Below are 19,745 nucleotides of genomic sequence, written 5' to 3'. Positions count from 1 at the left end.
ACTGAAACCAGGAATTACTGTTGCTGCATGTACTGCCTACACAGGCAGGTGTATACTGAAACCAGGAATTACTGTTGCTGCATGTACTGCCTACACAGGCAGGTGTATACTGAAACCAGGAATTACTGTTGCTGCATGTACTGCCTACACAGGCAGGTGTATACTCCAGGAATTACTGTTGGTGCATGTTCTGCCTACACAGGCAGTTGTATACAGAAACCAGGTAGAACTGCCAGTGCAAGCTCTGCCTACACAACACTTGTATATTGCAACTAGATATTATGTGTTTTGCAATGAAGCTGTCAGGTGAACAGCAACTAAAGCTAAATTCTATAAATGAAATCTGAAAAGTAGATCCCTCGGAAGCACCGAGAACAATGCAAACAGTGAAAATTGCAGACTCGGTTTGTTTGTTTGTTTGTTTTGTTGGATTTAATGTCCCACCGACACATGATAGGTCATATGGCGACTTTCCAGCTTTAATGGTGGAGGAAGACCCCAGGTGCCCCTCCGTGCATTATTTCAACATGAGCGGGCACCTGGGTAGAACCACCGACCTTCCGTTAGCTAGCTGGATGGCTTCCTCACATGAAGAATTCAACGCCCCGAGTGAGGCTTGAACCCACATCGATGAGGAGCAAGTGATTTGAAGTCAGCGACCTTAACCACTCGGCCACGGAGGCCCCCTGCAGACTCGGTTTGATCGAGTCTATTCATGAGCAGTGAGTAATGGAAAATGCAATACTGCCCATGCCCCCTAGAACCAGCTTAAGCAGTATTCAATCTTCAAATCTAAATGAGGTGAAATCTATGATCCCAAAGGACCAGAAAATATAACAACACTGAGATGTAGTCAGGCGACTTTTTATGGCCGCCACACAGCAATTAACACTATGGTACCCAATTCTGCTATAATGTCAATGTATGCCCTTTCTGAAAAGGTAATTCATACAACAGTACACTACCTTAACACACAGAAACATCCAACTGCAGCCAGTATAACAACTAAAAGCACACTGATGGAAATTCCCACAATTGCGCCTGGCTTTAAACCTGAAAAAAAAACGAGAAAGATGTCAAAACTGTATCAGACATGCCCATTGAATATAACATTTACTAAGTCCCCTAAAAAAGAGCATATCTAAACAAGAGCTGTCACAGGAGACAGTGCACTTGGCTATTTCGATGCTGGATAGTGAAACTGGGCACATCTGAGGAAACAGGAGCTGTCACTGGAGTGTTTAATGACTCCAATGGTGGATGAAGATATTGCACAATAGCTTGAGTCTGTGTTAAAAATACTAATTAATAAGAGAGGTAAAGATAAAATGTATCAAAACACTATACAGGTATAAATCTAAGCAAAAAGGGGTATAATTCATAAAATATTGGTGCAACTGCAAGAGTTACGCACCTTGTGCCATATGATGTGGGTGATGATGTGGAACAATCTACTAAAGTTCAAATCAAATCCATTTCCTAAAAACTGAGATATAGTGAAAATGCATTTTATTTTTTTATTTATTTTGTTGAGTTTAACGTCGCACCGACACAATTTTACGTCATATGGGGACTTTCCAGCTTTAATGGAGGAAAGACCCCAGGTGCCCCTCAGTGAAGTTATCGAGGGCACCTTGGTAGACCACCGACCTTCGTAAGCAGCTGGATGTTCCTCACGTGAAGAATCTACCTCAAATTAATGAGTTTGAACCCACACATGAGGCAAATGGTTTTGAAGTCAAGATAACCACTCGGCCATGAGCCCTGAAAATGCATCAAAATTAACCTTAAATTCTAACTAAAAGGGGGCATAAATCATGGAAAATGGTGACAGAGTCATGCACCATGTGTCATATGATGTGGGTGGTAATGTGGAACAACTATTTTAAGTTTGAATCAAATCCATTTAGTAATAACTGAGATAGAGTGAAAGTCTATCAAAACTTTAACCTGAAATTCTATGTAAAAAGGAGGATAATTCATGAAATATTGGTGCAAGAGTTATAACTCTTGTGTCATATGATGTGAGTAATGATGTTAAACAACTATTTGAAGTATGAATCAAATCCATTTAGTAATAACTGAGATATAGTGAAAGTGCATCAAAACTTTAACCTGAAATTCTAAGTAAAAGGGATTGGTACCAGAAATATGGGCATTGCGTCATATGATGTGGGAAATAATGTGGAACAACTACTTTCAGTTTGAATCAAATCCATTTTGGAATAATAAGATAGAGTGAAAGTGCATCAAAACTTCAACCTGAAATTCTAAGCAAAAAGGGGGGATAATTCATAAAAAATTGGTGTTAGAGTTATGGCCCTTGTGCCAAATGATGTGGGTGATGATGAGGAATACCTATTTTAGAGTTTAAAACAAATCCATTGGGTAATTACAGAGATAAGGAGAAAAAAGAGAAAGTGTAAAAAAAAATTTAACTAAAGTAGAGACGGGACAGACGCGACGCCAAACGAGTGATAGATATCCTCCATAACTTGGATAGTCCAGCGTCAGCAAAAATAAATTGGACATGTAATTCCAGACAATATGTACAAGATGATTACCAAGTTTCATTTGAACTGGAGAGTAAATGTAGGAGTACTTGAGTACACAATGCAAATGTAATTTAAAATGTACAAAGTCCAAACAAGGGCAATAACTCCAGAGAATATGTGTGAACATACCCATGTCATCTTCACACTGATGATGCATACTAACTTTCTTTTAGATGATTGCCTCTCACTTAGTGCAAAGTCAATAATCTTTTAAGCATGATATCCATTTTGCACTGAGTGACGACGAGGAGGAATCCAAAACACAAGAATGAGTGACAGACTGACTGAGGGATGGATTTATTGACAGACAATTCAGACATTATATGCCTTCTGGATCTTAAACAGTGGGGAGCATAAATTCCTAATAGAAAAAGTAATGTAGAAGTTTTGGGTATTGCCCCAAATCAGAAACAACAGACCTGATGCAAAATATTTTGACTTCCTCCCAAAACAAAAATCTATCCAATTTTCTGCAGAAACATCATCTCATGAAAATAAATTCATGGTTATGCAGTCTTCATTTGGGACTGACTCAATAGTATTGGGCATTCTCTACATACTTAAATCACAGCCAAAGTTCTTCATTCTCTTATCTAAACAAGGCAGTCTGAAAGACAGCTAAATTCTCCGCCACTGCTATGGATAGTGAAATGGTAAACCTTTGATTTTAGCTGTGACCTTGACCTTGAACTTACATGGCTGACATGAATTCTGCACAACGTCTTGAGGTGATCATTTGACCCAAGTTTCATGAAAATCCTTCAAGGGGTTTAGGAGATACAGAGCTGAAACCTTTGACCTTCAGTTGTGACCTTGACCTTGAGTTGACATGGCTGACTCATGAGTTCTTGATGAGATGATCATTTGACCCAAGTTTGATGAAAATTCTTCAAGAGGTTTAGGAGATACAGAGTGGACACAAAATGGAAGGCTCAAACCTTCGATCCTTAGTTGTGACCTTGACCTTGAGCTGGCATGGTTGACTCATAATTTCTGCACATTGTTTTGATGAGGTAATCATTTTACCCAAGTTTTATAAAATTCCTTCAAGGGGTTTAGGAGATATAGAGTGGACACGAAATGGAAGGCTCAAACCTTTGACCTTCAGTTGTGACCTTGACCTTGAGCCGACATGGCTGACCCATGGGTTCTGCACATCGTCTTGATGAGGTGATCATTTGACCCAAGTTTCATGAAAATCCTTCAAGGAGTTTAGAAGATATAGAGCGGACACAAAATGGAAGGCTCAAAACCTTTGCCCCTTAGTTGTGACCTTGACCTTGAGCCGGCATGGCTGACTCATGGGTTCTGCACATCGTCTTGACGAGGTGATCATTTGACCCAAGTTTTATAAATTCCTTCAAGGGGTTTATCAGATATAGAGCGGACACAAAATGGCAGGCTCAAACCTTTGACCTCGAGTTGTGACCTTGACCTTGAACCGACAAGGCTGACTCACGGGTTCTGCACATCGTCTTGATGAGGTGATCATTTGACCCAAGTTTCATGAAAATCCTTCAAGGGGTTTAGGAGATATGGACCAAACACGATTTTGTTACGGACGGAAGGACCTTGAACTTTCAGACAAGAAGATTTTTCCCCTATAGATATGTCTATGTTAAATTTGGGAATCCCAGGGCAGGACCTCTTTTCACCCTAGGAGCATAATTTGAACAATTTTGGTAGAGGAACACTTGGCAAGGCAACATACCAAATATCAAAAGCCGGTGCCATGCAGTTTCAGGCAGAATTTTTTTAAAGTATTTACCTACATATAAGTCTATGTAAAACTTGAGACCCCCAGAGCAGGGTCTCTTTTCACCCCAGGGGCCATGGTTATAATTTGAACAATTTTGGTAGAGGGCCACAAGGCAATGCTACATACCAAATATCAAAGGCCTAGGTCTTGTGGCTTTTCCTATATGTCTATGTAAAACTTGTGACCCCAAGGGCAGGGTCTCTTTTCACCCCAGGGGCATAATTTGAACAACCTTCAGAGAGGACCATTAGATGATGTCACATGCTGAATATCAAGGCTCTACACCTTGTGGTTTTGGACAAGAGGATTTTATAAGTTTTTCCTTTTGGTTGCCATGGCAACCAGAGTTCTGCATGGAATTCAATTCTTTGAATAATTTTGAAAGAGGGCCAACCAAGGATCAATCCTGTGAAGTTTGGTGTAATTCTGCCCAGTGGTTTTCAAGAAGATTGTTTTAGAAAATGTTGACGGACGCACGACGAAAGAGCAATATACATTGACAACATACTTTTATCTACTGGTATCCCTTTCTGTGATTGACTCTTTGGTCCATAATGTCCATCTTTTGTAACTCCTCTCACTGTTACAATGTAAGTTTGTTTTTCCTCCAAGTTATTCAAAACAATCCTTGCTTCACCTGATGCTGAGACATTTTGGGCTGAAGTGAAAAACAACCACTACTGTTAAACTTACTGATTCTAGCTCAAATCTGAAAACGTTTACATGCAATCATTTTTTAGTTCATAATGAAGAATCTGATTTTAGTGATGCAAGAACCAACAATGTAATGCTTTTTGTTATTGTTGGGTTTATAGTCAAATCAACACAACTTTTGTCATATGGTTATTTTACAGCTTTTGGTGGCAGGGGAAGAAAGCAGGACCTGGTGCATTCAGGCATGAATAGGCATCTAGGTAAAAGCAACAACTTCCTGCGAGCCTGCTTCCTCACATGAAAAATTCTACCAAGCAAGTTTTTGAACCCACCTTGGTTAAGGACAAGTAAATGGAAGTCAATGATCTTCACTTCTTGGCCAAATAGTCCCAGCACTGTAATGGCCAAATAGTTTTAGTCAGTAGCTTAAACTCAACAGGAAGGTATTTCCTGGTCCCTTAAAGGAAATTTATAAGAACAGAAAACAGAAAATATAAGTTTGCAGTCTTACATTGCTGGTTTCCATCATGCAGTTTGTTATATTGTACATTGTACATGGCAATGTATGGCTCATCTGATTTACATGTCAGTTTATCCCACGTGACTACTAGCGTGTTATCATCCGGTCCTGTTGACACAACCACATTCTGAGGCTCCCTCTTTGGGTCTGAAAACAAGAATCAGCATAATCGTGGGGACTAGTGAACAAGAAAGGCAATGAATATAATATTGTTGGAGTCAATAAACAAGAAAGACAACTGATTTATTACTGTTAGGGCAGACAACCAAACAAGAGCTGTCCATAAGACAGCACGCACGGCGATTTGACAGTAAAATGAATATATGTCTCAATAAGAGACCTCTTCTTTAAAAGGAAGATACACCAAGGGGCATAATTCTGTCAAGAACACAAATCAGAGTTATTGTGAATGTTACCACACATGCAGATGATGATGGTAAGGATATATTTTGAGTTTCAAGTCATTATCTTACATAGTACCAAAGTTAAAAAATTTAAGTATGAAAGGGGCATAATTTGGTCAAAAATACAAATCAGAGTTATTGGGATTGTTACCACACATGCAGATGATGATGATAAAGAAACATTTTAAGTTTCAAGTCTTTATCTTATATTGCATTAAAGTTATATCCGGAAAGCGAAGATTGAAAAAAAACTTTAAGTACATAAGGGGCATAATTCTGTCAAAAATACAATTAGAGTTACTGGCTAGCGACCGCCAAATCCGGACGACCACCAATCCGGACAGCCCCGTAACCACTTAATTTCAGTCTTTAACCTTGTTAATCTGTTTACGATCAAATGGACGCTTGATTTTCAACAACATAGCAAAGTTACAACAGTTAAATTTAAGTATTTTACAAGAAATGCTACATTTCATTTCTTCTGCACTCACGAAACATGTTTACATGTTGGGGGAAGTCGGAAGTGGCGCAATGCACATGCGCAGTATTTCCGTGAGGTCCCGTCAATAAATCTAAAGGCCCCATGCAAATTTGAGGTAAGCAGATAAGACTTTTAGTAAACACTTGAACCGGAGAAATACAGCATTGATAATTTAATGCATAATTTTAATAACCCTAAAACACATTTTCATATTAAAATATCCAATTCGAAAAGCGAATTTTTTAAAGATTTGGTCGGGAGATAAATGATCAAATTTATAGATTCAAGAGAGGTAATTCGTACAATTCTAGGAATCAGACACTGTAAGACTACTTTCCCTTGGTTAAAAATAAAGTTATTTTAATTTTGAACAATAAAGTAACAACTTGCTGTCCAGAAACATGGTACTGTTAGACCTTAAAACAACGTGATACTGTGGCCCTTCATTCGGGCCTCGAAGAAAGTACTTGACCTAAATTTAGAAGTAAACAAATTAGCTCTTTAGTTGCGAGGAGAATCTAGCTTTGTTCACATGAAATTTCAACAACAAAATATATATATTTCCCCGAGTTATCGTGAAAAATATTCCTGAAGTGTCCGGTTGTAGATTGCTAGCCAGTATGGGGTTTGTAACCACACATGCAGATGATGACTATAAAGAAATATTTTTAATTTCAAGTCATTATCTTTTAAAGTACCAAAGATATGTCTATAAACAAAGCTTCCGAAAAAATTTAACATGAAAATAATTCCAAGTATAACAACTTTATGACCTTGACCTTGGGTATAATGGGCCCAGCCCCTGCACATACTTTGTTTGTATGCTGGACAATGTTTATGTGAACCTACAGAAAGATATAAGCAATAGTAACAGAGATATGACAAAACAAGGAGCTGCGTTCAATAAACGCTTGATGCCCACTGTGAGTGGCATCCTTGTCAATAGATTTTGCACGTAAGTCCAAAACGAGGTCAAGATCAAGGTCAAACTGAGGTCAGGTGATGTTTGAAGATGAGGAATGGTCACAGTTTACATCTGTATTAGTATCAATTCATTCTTGTAAGTGGTATTGATGCTAGACGAAACGGTCCCATTTGGTTAACCAAGTGATGGCCCATATAAAGCAACCTAAGTCCAAAATGTGGTCAAGGTCAAGGTGAAACTGAGGTCAGGTGATGTCTGAAGATCAGGAATGGTCACAGGTTACATCTGCATTAGTATCAAGTTATTCTAGTCAGGGGTATTGATGCTAGACGAAACAGTCCCATTTGGTTAACCTCGTATGGACGGACGGACAGGACAATCACTATATGCCTCCCGCATCAGTAAATGCTGGGGGCATAAAAACAAAGGTTGCCGAAAAACTTTAACCTTAAAAATAACCTAAGTATAAAAACTTCGTGACCTTGACCTTGGGTATAATGGGCCCAGCCCCTGTATATACTTTGTTTGTATGCTGGACAATGTTTATGTTAAGTTACAGTAAGATATAAGCAACAGTAACAAAGATATGACAGAAAAACAAAGGTTGACGAAAAACTTTAACCTTAAAAATAACCTAAGTATAACACCTTGGTGACCCTGACCTTGGGTATAATGGACAAAGATATGACAGAAAAACAAAGGTTGCCAAAAAACTTTAACAAAGAAAGGTCACACTGACGCCAACGCCGACACCGACGCCGGGGCGAGTAGAATAGCCCCCTATTCCCCGAATAGTGGAGCTAAAAAGGCACTCCATATATTATTATTGTTAGGGTCAGTGAACACAAAAGGCAACGGATATATTATCATTGGGGTCTGTCAAAGGCAGTGTTTGTACTACTGTTGGGCTCTTCGCACAAGAAATGCTATGAACATACTAATATGGGGGTCTGTGAATATAATAGACAATGAATTTATTCTCGAGTTCAGTGAACAAGAAAGGCAATGGATACATTACTGTTGAGGTCAGTGAACAAGAAAGGCAATGGATATATTATTGTTGAGATCAGTGAACAAGAAAGGCAACAGATATATTATTGTTGAGGTCAGTGAACAATAAAGGATATATTATTGTTGAGGTCAGTGAACAATAAAGGCAATGGATATATTATTGTTGAGGCCAGTGAACAAGAAAGGCTATTTATATATTATTGTTGAGGTCAGTGAACAAGAAAGGCAACGGATATATTATTGTTGAGGTCAGTGAACAAGAAAGGCAATGGATAAATTATTGTTGAGGTCAGTGAACAAGAAAGGCTATGGATATATTACTGTTGCGGTCAGTGAACAAGAAAGGCAATGGATAAATTATTGTTGAGGTCAGTGAACAAGAAAGGCTATGGATATATTACTGTTGCGGTCAGTGAACAAGAAAGGCAATGAATATATTATTGTTGAGGTCAGTGAACAGGAAAGGCAATGGATATATTATTGTTGAGGTCAGTGAACAAGAAAGGACATGGATATATAACTGCTGAGGTCAGTTAACAAGAAAGACAATGGATATATTATTGTTGAGATCAGTGAACAAGAAAGGCAATGCAAAATAAACACTTACAAGCATTTTTAAGGTAGACACAATCTTGCCATTCTAAACCACTGCTGCCTTGCTCTGTCAACACACTTACACCATACAGAAAGTCTTGTGGTGAGTTTTCTGGATTAATTTGTATAACAGCTTTTCTTGTGGCCGAAGAGAATCTTTGCCATTTAACGATGTTTCTATTCTGTAAGAACAACAATATTGATATTCTTAACAAAATTTGAGACTGGTTTTTGTTCCCCATATCACTTTGAACATTTGAATAAAAGATAAATAAATATTCAGTATCAGGCAACAGCATATAGTGAAATATGCAGAAAATAACCTAGACTTGGTACAAAACCTTTTCAAAAGGCAGAGTGGATTTCAGCCACGCTACAAAGTTTCTGTACCAGGTCTAGGTTATTTTCTGCATATTTCACTATATGCACACAACATAAAGTTCCATTTCATTTTATTATTTACAACATAATGTTAGGAAATTCTCGTTTAGTTGAGAAATACACTATAATGAAGTCTTGCTACAACACTGATTCCATTTTACATGAAAAATTAGAAATTAATACAATACGCACAAAAAGACAGGCAAAGCGATATCACTTACAGTGTGACTAATATGAATTATATTTTAATGTTAACTTGCCGTAATTCAACAAACAAAATCCAATAAACTAGAGATAATTTTTCAAAAAAAATATAAGTTTCCCTCTACTTACAATGCAGAAATTGAAAAATGTTACAAATTAAGGGCCATAACTCCAGGGAAAATCACTGAACTATAAAAGTCAAAAGCCATACACAATAAGACTTGGCAATAGGATATACTGCGAAGTTTGGTGGAATTTCAACCAGTGGTAATGGAGAATAAGTAGCACAGATATCGAAGAATTGGATAAATCAAAGGGCATGACTCTGCTGAAAATCATTTAATTAGGAAACGATTCTGGTTAGCACAACTACACTTCACGCTAAGCATTCATGCAGTTCTGTGAAATTCAGCCTAATGGTATACAGCAAGTAATGTAAACACTGTAAAATATGAAAAATCAGGGGCTATAACTCTGCTGAAAATCCCTGAACCCAAACATGCTGTTGATATAATGCATAACTAGGCTTGGCACTGATAACTTCTGTACAGTTTGGTGGAATTCTGCCCAATGGTGTAAGAGAAGTTGCCAAAATATCACAAGATTTGACAAATAAAGGGCCGTTAAGTCCACTAAAAATCAATGAACCTGAACAAGCCAATAAGGTGCATATTAAGACTTGGCACTGATCATTCCTGTAAAGTTAGGTGGAAATCCACCCAAAAATTTAAGAGAAGTGGCCTAATCATCATAAAGTTTGATAAATGAACGGCACAAATCGCTGAAACCGAAAATGCGGACAATATGCATATGTAGGCTTGGCACTGATCACTCCTGTAAAGTTAGGTGGAAATCCACCCAAAAATTTAAGAGAAGTGGCCAAATCATCATAAAGTTTGATAAATGAAAGGCACAAATTGCTGAAACCAAAAATGCAGACAATATGCATATGTAGGCTTGGCACTGATCACTCTTGTACAATTTAGTGCAAATCCACCTAGGGGTGTTGGAGGGGTTGCCTGGACAACTTTTTGACATACAGACGAACCGACAGCACTAAAAAAATATGTCTTATCCATTACATGTGGAAGCCATAATAAAGACTCACCTCACATTCTCCATTTTTGTTTCTACACCAGGCTACCATATAACCAGTGGCCTTTTCTACTTCTGTCCAACTCACAGAAACATTTGAGATGTTGGCAGCCTCAACTATTAACTGTGGCTGGACTATTCCTGAAAAAAAAAGCAGAAATGACAAACATGAAACAAGTTTAGGATTAGAAAAGGTGCCCTTGCTACTGCAGTGTACTGTTATGGTAGTTCTGCATGTTTGGACTGAAATTTTCTCTACAATGTAGAATTTGATTTAACTCTGATTTTTCAAAACTTCAGAACATACATAGAAAATTCAGCAAAATCAATAAAAAGGATAGGGTTGTGTGCTTGAGTTTTTACTAGGCTGATTAAAAAAATTTGGACCTCATGCAATTTTTCATAATGGGAGTCTACAGGAAAATCATAACATTTCTGTGAATAGAAATTAGTATCAAAACTTATAAATCTGGCCAAATGCAAGGCTGCACTCTGAAACTAGTCATAAAACTTATAAATCCGATCAACTGCAAGGCTGCACTCTAAAACCAGTATCAAAACTTATTAATCTGACCAACTGCTAGGCTGCACTCTAAAACCAGAATCAAAACTTATAAATCTAACACTGCAAGGCTGCACTCTAAAACCCAGTATCAAAACTTACAAAATCTGACCAACTGCAAGGCTACATTCTGATTCTAGTCTCGAAACCCTTTTCTATAATCTCCAAACCTGTAAGTAGCATTAATATTATCTATATCTCTTAGATTATATAAAAACCTAATTTCTTTTACACCTTCTCATTCACTCAATTACAACAGAAACTAAATCTTACCTTTAGTGGCAGCTGATATAAGCAATGTGGAGTTATCTTCTGATGTACCATTACTATTTCTGGCCTTGATGGAGAACACATAGCTTATATTACACAGCAAGCCCGAACTACAACCGTATGTTAAATCTTCAGCCAAGCTCACATCAATTGGTGTCCTAGTCTGATTGACGGCTGTGAATGCACCATCTAGTCCTTTCATTTGACCATTTTTATCTTCCTCTCGGATTGGCTGGAAAAAATATTTAATTTCTATTTTCGAAAGTACTGTAAGTCTTTGCAGCTAGCTGTAAGAACTGTGATGCTGCTGATATACACAGAGCATTTAAACCTTATTTGCATAATTAAAGCATTCACAAGTGTAAACAAGAGCTGTCTGTAAGACAGTGCGTTCCACTATTCAGTGATTTGTCGGTAAAATGAATTTATGTCTCAATAAGAGACCTCTACTTAAAAAGGAAGATATACCAAGATCTTAAAAGACCCTACTACTCAGAGGGGTTAAAGGTCAAGTATGGAAGGGGTATTGACATTCCTTTTTTCGATGGAGTTAAATTACATCAGAAAAATTTGTCCAAGAAACTATATGCACATTAAGTATTTAAAAGACTTCACTATACTCAAATAATATTTCAATTTATTTTTTATTTATTTTTATTTTATTTTATTTATTTATTTTATCTATTACTACAGCAGATGATGATGATAAAGATACATTTTAAGTTTCAAATTATATTGTACTAAAGTTATTTCCAGAAAGCAAAGATTGCTAAAAAAAACTTTAAGCATGAAAGGTGCATAATCATATCAAAAAAACAATTAGAGTTATGGGGAGTGTAACCACACATGCAGACGATGATTATAAACACATATTTTTAATTTCAAGTCATCAGCTTTAAAAGTACCAAAGATATGTCTACAAACGAAGCTTTCGAAAAAATTCAACACGAAAATAACCTTAGTATAAAACAACCTGGTGAACATGCCTATAATTGGCCCAGCCCCTACACATACTTTGTTTGTATGCTAGACAATGTTTATGTGAAATTACACTGTTCTATGTTAAACCTGAGATCCCAAGGGCAGGGCCTCTTTTCATCCCATGGGCATAATTTGAACAATTTTGGTAGAGGAACACTTGGCAAAGCAACATACCAAATATCAAAAGCGCCCCCCTCCGACCCCCACCCACACAAGAGGCAGGGCCTCTTTTCAACCCAGGGTAATAATCTGAACAACTGAACAATTTTGGTAGAGGACCACAAGGCAATGCAACATACCAAATATCAAAGGCCTAGGTCTTGTGGTTTTAGACAAGAAGTTTTTAAAGTTTTTTTCTATATAAGTCTATGTAAAACTTTGGACCCCTCTTTTCACCCCAGAGGCATAATTTGAAAAATTTTCAAAGAGGACAATTAGATGACGTCACACGCCAAATATCAAGGCTCTAGGCCTCGTGCTTTCGGAAAAGAAGACTTAAAGTTTTCCTTTTGGCTGCCATGGCAACCAAAGTTCTGCATGGAATTCAATTCTTTGAACAATTTTGAAAAGGGATCACCCAAGGACCATTAATTCCTATGAAGTTTGGTGTAATTCTGCCCAATGGTTTTCAAGAAGATTTATTTAGAAATTGTTGATGGACAACTGACATTTTTTACGCATGACCGACACTGAGCAATCACAAAAGCTCACCATGAGCCTTTGGCTCAGGTGAGCTAAATACAAAGGTTGCTGAAAAACTTTAACCAAGAAAAGACATGCCAACACCAACTCCAGGGTGAGAAGAATAGCACCCCTATTCTTCGAATGGTGGTGTTAAATATGTTTATTATTATTATTATACCACATTTATATAGCACTCTTTTCATGCACTTGTACACGTTCAAAAGTGCTTTACAGAATAAATTGCAAAAATACAAACAAATACGTATACAAAGATAATGCATTCCACATTAACAAAAATCATGAATGAAAACAAGTATAATTTAAAAAAAAAAACAAGATAAAAAAAAATAAATGTATCGGTCAGTTAACAAAATATTGTACAAAGAAGTGGGTTTTGAGCAGGCTTTTGAAAGCAGCTAGCGTGTCAGCTTCCCTGATTTTGACAGGAAGAGAGTTCCAAAGCTTTGGAGCAGTGCACGAAAAGCTGCGATTGCCATACATCATGGTATTAGATTTTGGCATAACCAGTGACAGCGTGTCTTGCGATCTTAGGGTCCTGACCGGTTTATACACTTCTAGCATATCCCTAATATAGGCAGGGGACTGATTGTGTAACGCCTTAAAGGTGTGGGTCAGAACCTTGTACTGCACCCTGTATTTCACTGGCAACCAGTGAAGCTCCTTCAGAACCGGTGTTATATGATTGCGACGGGGCGTCTTAGTGATTACGCGAGCTGCAGTGTTCTGGACATGTTGCAACTTGTTAAGTGTGCTGTTTGGTATACCACTTAACAAGGCATTACAGTAGTCTAACCGTGAAGTAACCAGGCTGTTTATAAGGGTTTTTGTGGCATCACTGGTAAGATACCGTCTGATGTGACCTATTCTGCGAAGTTGTGCATATCCAGCCCGGCACACCGAGTTGACTTGTTGTTCCATATCCATACCGCTGTCAAATACTGCTCCAAGATTCCTAACACATTTCGTGGATTTTATCACAGAATCACCGACCTTCACAGAAACGTCATCAATGTACTTGGAGTTACGCTTTGATGTCAATAGCATTACCTCAGTTTTGTCAGCATTGAGCTTCAGCATGTTGGAATTCATCCACGAGACAATTTCAGTCAGACAGCTCTCAATGCGGCGCAAAGCTTCACTTCTGGCCACAGCCTCTATCGGCTTAAAAGATAGGTATAATTGAGAGTCATCAGCGTAGAAATGATGAAGAAGTCCATGACGTCTGCATATGGCACCCACGGGTTTAGTGTACATGATATAGTTCTTTGGACCAAGCACTGATCCCTGGGGCACACTGTATTTCATCAACGTAGGCGTCGACAACTCACCATCAACGCATACAGTTTGATAGCGGTCACTAAGATATGATGACATCCATGCAAGTGCTTTGTGTGTGACTCCAAAATGATGTTCGAGCCGGTGTAACAGTGTTTGGTGATCAATCGTGTCGAAAGCCGCAGAAAGATCGAGTAGCACGAGGACTGTTACAGAATTTTGATCGAGAGATGTGAGGATGTCATTCTGTACCTTTATCAAAGCCGACTCAGTTGAATGAAACTTTCTGTAAGCAGACTGCAGTCCCTCATGTAGCTCATTTTCACTCAAGTGCCGCTCAAGACGCGCATCTACTACCTTTTCTAAGATTTTTGAAATGAAAGGGAGGTTAGATACAGGCCTGTAGTTTTTGAGAATGTTTGGTTCAAGACCTGGTTTCTTAAGCAGGGGTCTTATCCTAGCACTTTTAAACTCTTTTGGTACATAACCTAATTCCATTGATGTATTTATGATGTTTGTTATCAGCGGCAAGAGCTCATCGAGACATTTCTTCAGAAGCCATGTTGGTAAAGGGTCAAGTTCGCAGGATTTGTTTGGAGAAATATGTTTATACCTTCAACAGTCAGAGTAAATTGCCAGCACATCTTATTCAAATTATAAGAATCAAGTTATAGTAAAAAATTTACTCATTTGATCTGATAATTATACTGACTCAGCTAAAAGGTTAAAGACAATGTTTTTTGTTTGTATCTTGATGAAAGAACCTGGTAAAAAACTTATAACATCAACAAAATAATATTTTGCTATGTTAATTAAAACAAGAGCTGTCATTAATGGTGACAAATGCCCCCCGCAGTGCCTTGACCTCTGACCTGGTGACCTTTGACCCTGTGACCCCAAAGTCAGTAGGGGTCATGTACTCAATAAGTACTTATTTTTATAATCAGCATGTGAAGTTTGAAGGTTCTGGGTGCAGTGGTTCGCGAGTAAAGTGCCTTCATACAAAAAGTTGACGTAGTGACGAACGAACTTCGGGGGCATAAAAAACAACAAAAAAACATTCAAGTTAGAAAGTGTCTTCAAACTTTAGCACCATTTCAAAATGAAAGTTGCAAAAGACAATGTTATTTATTTAAAAAACTTCTTTAATCAAAAACTGTTTGCAATTAAGTATATCAAATAATTTTTTCTTACCATCAATTCGTAGAATTACAACAACGATTATGAAATAATGTTCATAATGAGCTTTATGGAAATGTCACTGTGTATCTATCATGAATCACTGTCTCTTATAAAGATAATGTGTACACAAAGGACATGTAAACTTGTATATTTGCCATGTTAATCAGCCTACATTGATGTTTTGGTCAATAAACGGAGTACCCAAAACCAGGAGTAACTCAACATTTTGCTCATCTCCAGGTGACCCTTTTGTTTGTTTTTGTTGGGTTTAACAATGCACCGACACAGTTATAAGTCATACGGCGACATTCCAGCTTTTCATGGTAGATCCAGATCCCAACTAGGTGCCCTTTCCGGCGTTATTCCATCACAGATGGGCACCTAGGACTAGGTAGAACCACCGACCTTCTGTAAGCCAGCAGGATGGCTTCCTCACATGAAGAATTCTACACCCCCAGTAAGGCTCAAACCCACATCAATGAGGAGCAAGTCAACTCAAGTCAGGGACCTTAACTACTTGACCACAGAGGTCCCCTACAAGTGATCTGAAGTCAGGAACCTAAACCATTTGGCTACGGATGTCCCTTAAAATAGATTTGTGTTTCACAGAACTTCCCTTTTAAACTAGAAAATGCTTTTGTAAAAAAGCGCATGTCTCCCCCAATGCAAAGTCCTATAGGCAAGAAGTCAATAGGGGTCAGGAGCGAAAGTCGAAGAGACACTGATGGTTGGCTGCAATAGGGATCATCTACTTGGCATGTCCAGTCATCACGCTAAATTTCGACACTCTTGGCCTAGTGGTTCTAAAGTCACTGTTCAGGCTCCTATGACCTTGACCTTTCATCAAGTGACCTCAAAATAAATAGGGGTCATCTACATTGCATGTCCAATCATCCTATTAAGTTTCAACATTGTAGGTCAAGTGGTTCTCAAGTTATTTCCAAAAAATGATTTTACATGAACAGGCCACTGTGACCTTGACCTTTAATAGACTGACCCCAAAATCAATAGGGGTCATCTACTCTGCATGTTCAATCATCCTATGAAGTTTCAACATTCTGGGTCAAGTGGTTCTCAAGTTATTGATCGGAACTGGTTTTCAATGTTCAGGCCCCTGTGACCTTGACCTTTAATGGAGTGACCCCAAAAACAATTGGGGTCATTTACTCTGCATGAACAATCATCCTATGAAGTTTCAACATTCTGGGTCGAGAGGTTCTCAAGTTATTGATTGGAAATGGTTTTCCATGTTCAGGCCCCTGTGGCCTTGACCTTTAACAGAGTGACCCTTAAATCGTTAGGGGTCATCTACTGTGCATGACCAATCATCCTATAAAGTTTCATCATTCTGGGTCAAGTGGTTCTCAAGTTACTGACCGGAAATAGTTTTCAATGTTCGGGCCCCTGTGACCTTGACCTTTCACAGAGTGACCCCAATATCGTTAGTGGTCATCTACTCTTCATGATCAATCATCCTATGAAGTTTCAACATTCTGGTTCATGTGGTTCTCTAGTTATTGATCGGAAATGGTTTTCAATGTTCAGGCCCCTGTGACCTTGACCTTTGATGGAGTGACCCCAAAATCAATAGGGGTCATCTACTCTTCATGATCAATCATCCTATGAAGTTTCAACATTCTGAATCAAGTGGTTCTCTAGTTATTGATCGGAAATGGTTTTCAATGTTCAGGCCCCTGTGACCTTGACCTTTAATGGAGTGACCCCAAAAACAATAGGGGTCATTTACTCTGCATGAACAATCATCCTATGAAGTTTCAACATTCTGGGTCGAGAGGTTCTCAAGTTATTGATTGGAAATGGTTTTCCATGTTCAGGCCCCTGTGGCCTTGACCTTTAACAGAGTGACCCTAAAATCGTTAGGGGTCATCTACTGTGCATGACCAATCATCCTATAAAGTTTCATCATTCTGGGTCAAGTGGTTCTCAAGTTACTGACCGGAAATAGTTTTCAATGTTCGGGCCCCTGTGACCTTGACCTTTCACAGAGTGACCCCAATATCGTTAGTGGTCATCTACTCTTCATGATCAATCATCCTATGAAGTTTCAACATTCTGGTTCATGTGGTTCTCTAGTTATTGATCGGAAATGGTTTTCAATGTTCAGGCCCCTGTGACCTTGACCTTTGATGGAGTGACCCCAAAATCAATAGGGGTCATCTACTCTTCATGATCAATCATCCTATGAAGTTTCAACATTCTGAATCAAGTGGTTCTCTAGATATTGATCGGAAATGGTTTTCAATGTTCAGGCCCCTGTGACCTTGACCTTTGACGGAGTGACCCCAAAATCAATAGGGGTCATCTACTCTTCATGACCAATCATCCTATGAAGTTTCAACATTCTGGGTCAAGTGGTTCTCTAGTTATTGATCGGAAATGGTTTTCAATGTTCAGGCCCCTGTGACCTTGACCTTTGACGGAGTGACCCCAAAAACAATAGGGGTCGTCTACTCCAGCAGCCCTACAACCCTATGAAGTTTGAAGGTTCTAGGTCAAATGGTTCTCTAGTTATTGCTCGGAAATGAAGTGTGACGTACGGACGGAGGGACGGACGGAAGGACGGACGGACGGACAGGGCAAAAACAATATGTCTCCTGGGGGAGACATAATTATAACTTAATGACTTTTAACCCTTATCATGCTGGACACAACTGCCATTTGTGCAGTCTGATCATGATCTGCACTGTTTGCAATTCAGTCAGTATCTTTTTGGTAAACACCCCTTTTGACATTTAATGGTACTGTCTAAATTGAAAGATGGACAAGTTCATTATAGAAATTCAGCAGGGTAAGGGTCAAGAGATAACTTCATTTATCTATATTACTTCCCTTTAATTCTATTACAAAATTCAGCTTGTTTTATTTTCTACATTTTAATTCAATTCAGTTTATGAATATATTGATTCTTTTAACACTAATTTAGAAAATAAACTCAGTGAAATAAAGAAAAGCATTGAAAAAGGATTATGCTACCATGTTGACTGTTTTTACTGAATTCATATATATTTTGGTGCACTGTTAGAAGAAATAAAACTATTACTGTGAGCCTATTATACAAAACTTCAAATCTTCCCTTTGTTTTGTTAGGTGTTATTGTAGTGGCTAAATTATTTCAAAATCTGCATAACTTTCACTTTCAATATGAATGAAATACAACTGGAATGGTATGAAATGGACCAGTTAAAAAATTGTTGGGCATAAAGTCTTCTAGTGGATACATTTAGCATCAAAATGGCTAAACATTTTTCAAATCAGAACAAATCTATGAATCCAAGAAACAAGACAGCCAAAGCTAAATGTTGACAGACAGACAGACAGACAGACGGACATCGAGCGATCACAATAACTCATTTGAGCATTGCTCAGGTTAGCTAAAAAGTAGAAGTAAAAGATGGATCAAGGACAATCTTAAATTAAATGTTCTCAAAAAAGAAACAAGTAAGATACAATATGCCACAAAAACAGTTTACCTTCCAAAACACACAAACTTTTCTTTTGTCATTTATTCCTTCACAGTCCCTGTGAGTCCATTTGTAACCCCCTTCTGTTACACTTGGACTGGCACTTGGTACTAAAAATCAAGAAAGCAAAATCTATAGTTAAAGAAATAAAACCAAGAACAGTTTTTTTTCATTATGGGAAACATTTTTTAAGCAAATAATTACACTAACAACATGACCTGTCCATAAGACAGCGCACTCGACTTTTCTCAGTGCTTGACTCTGAATTACAGTTTGCCAGTAAAAAACTTCCAAGTTAAAAGGGGACATAACTAAGGGTTATTGCGGGTTTGTAGTTCGATCCTCAGGCGTTGTGTAATATATTCTCAGTGATGATTTGATAGAAGACATTGTGTGTGATATAATTCGTCCTCCACCTCTTGATTCATACAATGTGGGGATATTGGCAGGTATACTTGCAGAGAATAGGGTTATACTGGTACAGAATGAGTAACACTGGTTAGGTTAACTGAAATAGTCTGTTGAAAAATGGCGTTTAAAACCTAAACCAAACAAACATTAGTTAAATTTAATAGCTGGCTGCGCTTCTCCCAGTACTTTAAATCCTGTTACAATTTACCAGTTTTCTTTTAAACTTGTACTTTAGGAAAAACAGGGAAAGCTTAAATTCTGAGTATTAATTATATTACACGTACTGTATTATTA

At 38.0% G+C, this 19,745-nt stretch overlaps 1 protein-coding gene across 1 annotated transcript in view; it reads right to left on the bottom strand.

The window, feature by feature from the left end:
• Nucleotides 1-19,144, bottom strand: part of LOC123524195 (homeobox-like protein HDP1) — a 35,031-nt gene extending 15,887 nt beyond the window's left edge. Inside the window, exons 1-7 of the mRNA XM_053539108.1 lie at nt 19,050-19,144; nt 11,419-11,647; nt 10,597-10,724; nt 8,917-9,085; nt 5,480-5,635; nt 4,823-4,972; nt 966-1,053 (exon numbers count right to left, since the gene is read on the bottom strand). Of these exons, the coding sequence (XP_053395083.1) occupies nt 966-1,053; nt 4,823-4,972; nt 5,480-5,635; nt 8,917-9,085; nt 10,597-10,724; nt 11,419-11,617 (890 nt within the window). The 5' untranslated portion in view covers nt 11,618-11,647; nt 19,050-19,144. The remainder of the gene's footprint in view (nt 1-965; nt 1,054-4,822; nt 4,973-5,479; nt 5,636-8,916; nt 9,086-10,596; nt 10,725-11,418; nt 11,648-19,049) is intronic.
• Between the last annotated feature and the right edge of the window lie 601 nt (nt 19,145-19,745).

Source organism: Mercenaria mercenaria, chromosome 3, assembly GCF_021730395.1.
Source record: "Mercenaria mercenaria strain notata chromosome 3, MADL_Memer_1, whole genome shotgun sequence".
Taxonomy (NCBI): Eukaryota; Metazoa; Mollusca; class Bivalvia; order Venerida; family Veneridae; genus Mercenaria; species Mercenaria mercenaria.
Note: the sequence above shows the minus strand (reverse complement) of the source record. Positions and strands in the feature narration are given on the sequence as shown.